Source organism: Pecten maximus, chromosome 17, assembly GCF_902652985.1.
Source record: "Pecten maximus chromosome 17, xPecMax1.1, whole genome shotgun sequence".
Taxonomy (NCBI): Eukaryota; Metazoa; Mollusca; class Bivalvia; order Pectinida; family Pectinidae; genus Pecten; species Pecten maximus.
In genome coordinates, this window is record NC_047031.1 from 31,285,383 (window position 1) to 31,292,622 (window position 7,240).

Here is a 7,240-nt window from a genome sequence, read left to right on the forward strand (position 1 = left end):
TTTTAGGTCGCACTACAGTGTTATGTAATTATAGGTTGTGCAACAGCAATATATAATTTAAGGTTGTCAGATTAGGACAACTACACAGTAATACTAATTCAATTTAATGTTGAACTGTCACAAGACAAATTGCAGTAACAGCTGATTTTCACAGTAACGACCCAGAGTCTAGATCAGTAGTAGTACATTTTTGAAGTACTATAAACAGAAACTTGGCCTAATACCAAGCTATAGGCTGTCTATATCAAATGAATCTTTCTCTTGGACACTAGCATGTTTCATCAGATGAGTGTGTAGATTTCCTGTCTGAATGAAACCTTTTCCACATATTCCACATTGGTATGGCCTCTCTCCTGTGTGGATCATTCGATGAGCCCTTAAGCCTCCGCCTTCTTTGAAACGTTTCCCACATATTTCACAAATGAAAGGCTTCTCACCTGTGTGTACACGGATATGTTTTCGGTACGGAACTTGATTCAGCAAATCCTTTTCCACATATCGGACATTTGTAGGGCTTCTCTCCTGTATGTATTCTTTTATGTTTCGTCACCGAGCTTAACTCACTGAATCCCCTCCAACAAATGTCACATTGGAATGGCTTTTCTCCCGTATGAACCCTCATATGTTTACGCAAATCAGATGTACTGGAGCACCGCTTCTCACAAATGTCACATTTGAATGGCTTTTCCCCAGTATGTGTCAGTAGATGGTTCTGAACATGGCCAGTTTGACTGAATCTTTTCCCGCAAATTTTACAGGCATATGGCTTCTCGCCCGTATGGATCCTTGTATGACTCCGCAGCGAACCTTGGCCACGGAATTCCATTTCGCAGTATTTACACTTGTATGGACGTTCCCCTGTATGTATACGATGGTGTCTTTGTAAAGTCGCAGGAGTGACTAAATCTTTTACCACAAATATCACACTCATGCGGCCGTTCACCTGTGTGTGTCCTGCTGTGGGTCTGAATATGAATCAATCGGCTGAATTTCTTCCCACAAACTTCACACGTATAAGGCTTTTCTCCCTTATGAGCACAAAGATGTTCGTGGTAGGATCCGGGTAGGTTGAAACCCTTACCACACACCTCACACGTATACAGCTTCAGCTTGTGTACTCTCAGGTTGTGATTTTTTAAACTTCCTTTTGTGGTAAACCTACTGGGGCACAGAGGACAAGAATACGGCTTCTCCCCGGTGTGTACTCGGAAATGTGTCGCTAGCAATCCTTTTGTACGATAACGTTTATCGCAGAGTTCACATTTGTGAGGCTTGGCAGAAGATTGGCTACTGTCTGGGTTGGTGTTTGTCTCATCTGTCCTTTCACTACTACTCTGGACCTCTGTAATGATAAACAGTATCAAGGATGAATTTATTTGTTGGCCTGTCTATATAATGTAGTCTGAGAAGAACTACATGGTAATTATAACCTGAATTGTTTTGAAATTTTATGAACATTTTTATATTGGTCTAGTGTTAATCCAACTTAATTGCCACCTGACTGATATGGAAAAAAGTCCATAAAATGTCAGAATATTTCAAAATAGTGTCAAAACATGAAACTTTAATTAAGTACATATACATAAAATAGATATAAATTTGCTACTTGAAAGCACTTCTATAATAAGATATATAACATAGAAACACAAATGACAACTTTATGACTTATGCCATATGACCAAGCCTCGACCTCGCGATTAACGGCACACAACAGCCTAGCCAGAAAAAAACCCATAACTGTTTCCTCATAGGATGGTTCATTAAATCTTGAGTCAACCTGAAGCAACATATAGTAATAATATTTCTACCTGCTGAACCGGAGTTGTACCTTAGCTGTATACTAGGGTGAGCTTCTGGAATGAGTCAAATCTGAATCAGGGGTTGACACTAACTTAGTAGCCTTGGCAGACCGCTGGGCTGCCATGTTTTGAAATGAGGCACCCCCGCGGGCTGCCAATGGTGAAACCCCTTCTACGGGATTAGGGGGAAAGTCCCTAAAATGCAGTTTCCTGCTGTCTAGTTCATTCTGAGCATGAAAATATTAGATCTTAACACCAACAGGTTTTATATAAACAGTTTTGAAAATGAAATTATTGAAGTAAACGAGGACAATTTTAGCTGGACATTAAACATTTGGCTGAAAATGTTGGCAGCCCACAGGGCTGCTGGTCTTGACATTCTGGCAGCCCGACCAGATTTAAGGCAGCCCAGGGCTGCCGGGCTACTGTTAGTGTCGATCCCTGTGAATATATATCCAACAGTCCCGATTCTAGGCCCCATCGTATCAAGGTTAACGCTATAACTACCGACAATCTGATTAAAATCATATCTGCTCTGCCATTTCGTAAACTACACTCCGTTTGACGTAGCTGAGTGTATACGAAGTTACGAAACAGGAGCACAGGTCAAGATATATATATCTACCGACAGAGGGAAATAAAGGGAAGCAACTCCAGTAGATCAAATGCTAATGCTTGGGAAAAATCAGACAAACATGAAAATATACATATATGCATACTTTACATTGTATAATATCTACGTATATACTACCCCCTAGAGATTTTCTCATACAAACTAGGAGCTATCTCTGTAGCTTCTTGTTATTGACCCTTGAATGACTGGAGTAACATTTGAAAATATGTGAACTTTATAGGGAAAGTATGAGGTCACCTTACTAGCTCAGACTAACGTGAATTTCCCTTTAGCTTATTAATTTTAATTAGTGGTAGAATTTTTGAGGGAGAGGGTGCTAGTTTGAGTCCAAATATATACCTGGTAATGCTATAAAGCTAGTAGTCCCAGTGTATTGGGAGATATTTTTCTCTTACTCTGAACAGGGATATCCAAAATTTTACCATTTGAGATTTTCTTATCTAACCCTAGTGTTGAGACAAGCTATAGTATTATATACATATGCTAATTGCACTTTCCCAACAATTGCATGAAGCCGTGACAACAATACAATGATGTCACATCCACAATACAATGATGTCACATATACAATGATGTCAAATAAACAATACAATGATGTCACATATACAATGATGTCAAATAAACAATACAATGATGTCACATCCACAATACAATGATGTCATGTATACAATGATGTCACTTCCACAATACAATGATGTCATGTATACAATGATGTCAAATAAACAATACAATGATGTCACATATACAATGATGTCAAATAAACAATACAATGATGTCACATCCACAATACAATGATGTCATGTATACAATGATGTCACATCCACAATACAATGATGTCATGTATACAATGATGTCAAATAAGCAATACAATGATGTCACGTATACAATGATGTCAAATAAACAATACAATGATGTCACATCCACAATACAATGATGTCACGTATACAATGATGTCAAATAAACAATACAATGATGTCACGTATACAATGATGTCAAATAAACAATACAATGATGTCACATCCACAATACAATGATGTCATGTATACAATGATGTCACATCCACAATACAATGATGTCATGTATACAATGATGTCAAATAAACAATACAATGATGTCACGTATACAATGATGTCAAATAAACAATACAATGATGTCACGTATACAATGATGTCACGTATACAATGATGTCAAATAAACAATACAATGATGTCAAATAAACAATACAATGATGTCACATATACAATGATGTCAAATAAACAATACAATGATGTCACGTATACAATGATGTCACATATACAATACAATGATGTCACATCCACAATACAATGATGTCATGTATACAATGATGTCACATCCACAATACAATGATGTCACATCCACAATACAATGATGTCACATCCACAATACAATGATGTCACATCCACAATACAATGATGTCACATATACAATGATGTCAAATAAACAATACAATGATGTCACATCCACAATACAATGATGTCACGTATACAATGATGTCACATATACAATACAATGATGTCACATCCACAATACAATGATGTCATGTATACAATGATGTCACATCCACAATACAATGATGTCACATCCACAATACAATGATGTCACATCCACAATACAATGATGTCACATATACAATGATGTCAAATAAACAATACAATGATGTCACATCCACAATACAATGATGTCACGTATACAATGATGTCACATATACAATACAATGATGTCACATCCACAATACAATGATGTCATGTATACAATGATGTCACATCCACAATACAATGATGTCACGTATACAATGATGTCACATCCACAATACAATGATGTCACATCCACAATACAATGATGTCATGTATACAATGATGTCACATCCACAATACAATGATGTCACGTATACAATGATGTCACATCCACAATACAATGATGTCACATCCACAATTCAATTATGTCATGTTATTGTCTTTCATTGATGTAATGTCATAAGAGGGTCAACAGGGTAAGATAAGCTCCAAACACTTGGCCAGCCTTATGCTTCTCAACTTTTAACGATATTCCCCCTTTGGTTGAGGTCCCCCTCGTCTTACCCAAAGAATGTGACAGATTTTATTAATCTATCCAAATAATATAACTTAATCTTACATAAGTTGTATGTGTAGATTGAAAATAAAAAATATATTACCATCCTCTAATCCAGTTTCTGGAACATTTTCTGATCCATCACTCTCAGAACCAATGCCCTCCTCTTTGATTGCACAGCTCTGGAAATCTGTATTAACTGGAGTATTACAGTTTAAAGGGAAGCCATTCTCTGTTGCTGCCGCATTTGAATTTCCAAAATGACAATGTGGCATGTTTGCAGAAGGGATGCTTGATTGTTTATCACATTGATTCTGTGTCAATTTTGTTTGGATATTTAGATTAATTCTATCTTGCGGATGTGTCAAATTCGCAGGGAAGGTTGCAGGATTTCCGACAAAAGGATGAGTCAAATTCAAATGGATGTTTCGACCGCCATCAAGCTGTTGTGTCAGTGTTGCTGGAATGTTTGGAGTATCACACGTGGCTGGGGTGTTTGAAACATCCTGATGCATCAGATTTACTGCGACGTTGGGATCTACATCTAACGGACGCGTCACTGTTGCAGACATGTCTTGGCCTCCACCATTGTAAGGATGCTTCCATTGGTCCCACTCAGATTTAATTCGACGATAAATATTGTAGACACTCGGATCCTCTGCAGGAATTTTATCAACGATATTTGATTCACATTTTGTTTCTGATTCTTCCATATTGGCCGTCACTGTGAGTCACCAATTACACAAAAAATGTTTGTATCGCATTCCAGTAGAAATTAAGAAAAGTGTTACATGTCTCTGTCGTCTTCGAGTCCTCCTGTAAATATATCTACAGCTGTAGAATCCCGAGATCTTTCCCCATTGCTGGCCTATAGGCCTAGACCCCTGCAATGTTATGATAAAAAAAAATTGAAACATAATCTACAAGTCATTTCATTATTATAATCAGATAATTCACACTATAATAATTCTACATAATAATTTCAGACTTAGAACTGGACATTAAAGGGGCATTCATATGTTTGAATAAAGTTTAGGTCGTCAAAATTAAACTTACTGGGAAATATATATGTACAGTGTATTTTTTCAAGTAGTAAAAGTTTTAATCTTTATAGTAATACCACAGTTTTACTATACTACAGTTTTACCCTCAAGAATATAAACTAAAGTTCTTCGAGCATGAAGTCCGTAAAATTCTCATGTGACCCGAAGTATCACTTATAACCACAAAGATATACAGTATTTGTGTACAATATGCGGGGGGGGGGAATGCCAGCTTTTTCCTGTATATTTCAGTATTTATTTCATTTACTTGTAGGCACAAACATTTAACAATCATCGTTTGGACATAGCTTTCATCAATAGAAATTGTGCATGTTTCTCAGATGTCCGAATGAAGGAATGCCCATTTAGGGAGAAATTTATTACACCTTAACCATAGGGGTTCGTTACAAATATCATAAAAGATGGGTTGCACCTGTAAGTATTTCGTATGATATCAATTGTATCAAAGTAGGATGCATATCAACAATATATATATACTTCACACATAAATTATAAATGTCGAATCAGTTTACAACCATAACACTATAAATTCAGTATACATATATAGACTACTATGATATATTAGTCTTATAATATACGACTTCAAAGGTTATTTTTTATACATGTTTACAGAGACATAAATATATGTCTCTGATGTTTATTATCGGATATTTATACATTTTTGTTATTTGCAAAATTTGAGGTTGGACAGATAATAGAAAATGTAAATATCTGATAATTAACGTAAAAAATAACGATATAAACCTTCGAAATCTTTTTTTTATATATTTCTTTTATTTTTTAAACATTTTGCATGATAAACATCAAACAGGTTATATTTCACAAGTACAATTATATAATTACTCGCTCACAAATTTTCTTCATTTTCTCATTTGAACAGTTTAACCTTCAAAGTCTTATATGATATCACAGGACGTGTGTGGAACTATATATGATCTAGCCAAATTACATTCTAAAATATTTTCTTACTACATCGCTATAACCCTGATTTTTATAAGGTTACAGTAACGTATCAGATATAGAATTTATTTAGTGTTGTGGTTGATGCATGTCATAGATAGAATATATTACTCAGAATCCTTAACCGAGCCCACGAGTTACTATGCTGTTTTACCACTGTGAAGTCGGACTAGGCTAGATCTAGAGGCTGTTCGGCTCTAGTGCAAAAGTGTACATTGTCTGCTAGTGGCTAAATTCGGCCAGAATATGTCTACAATTATCCATCTGTTCCTTCGCCTGCAGGATATAGCACGCTCCGTCCTAAAATTTAATCTTTGGCTTTACTAACGAATGTATAACCAATGCATTACCAACTCACAAGATCGCTGAGCTTCCACACAAAGCAAGTTAACAAGGCCGAGTTAGCCTAACAATAACCCGACAGCTGTTGATTGGCGGCCATTTTGACTGATATAATTTCACTAAATGACGCGCGAGACATTTCAAACGGACAGGAACAGCCAAGCTTCAGGGTAGGATCTGCACTGAATAACGCTGTAAACAGAACGATAAAATGATAATCATGTGACTAATACCTCTTTATAACGTTTTCAAATAGGGGCAATTCGTTTGTTCCGAATTCGCAATAAAAAAGACAACACTTTTTAATACACGAATAGAGTCGAATGTGCTTATAACTTCATAACATCATT

General features: G+C 36.2%; 1 protein-coding gene across 1 annotated transcript; it reads right to left on the reverse strand.

Moving 5' to 3' along the window:
• Window positions 1-698: 698 nt before the first annotated feature.
• Window positions 699-5,408, reverse strand: LOC117315958 (zinc finger protein 723-like). Its single transcript, XM_033870401.1, has 2 exons — window positions 4,628-5,408; window positions 699-1,342 (listed from the first exon to the last, which is right to left on the reverse strand). The coding sequence occupies exons 1-2, from the start codon at window positions 5,235-5,237 to the stop codon at window positions 837-839; spliced, it is 1,116 nt and encodes a 371-aa protein (XP_033726292.1). The 5' UTR covers window positions 5,238-5,408; the 3' UTR covers window positions 699-836.
• Between the last annotated feature and the right edge of the window lie 1,832 nt (window positions 5,409-7,240).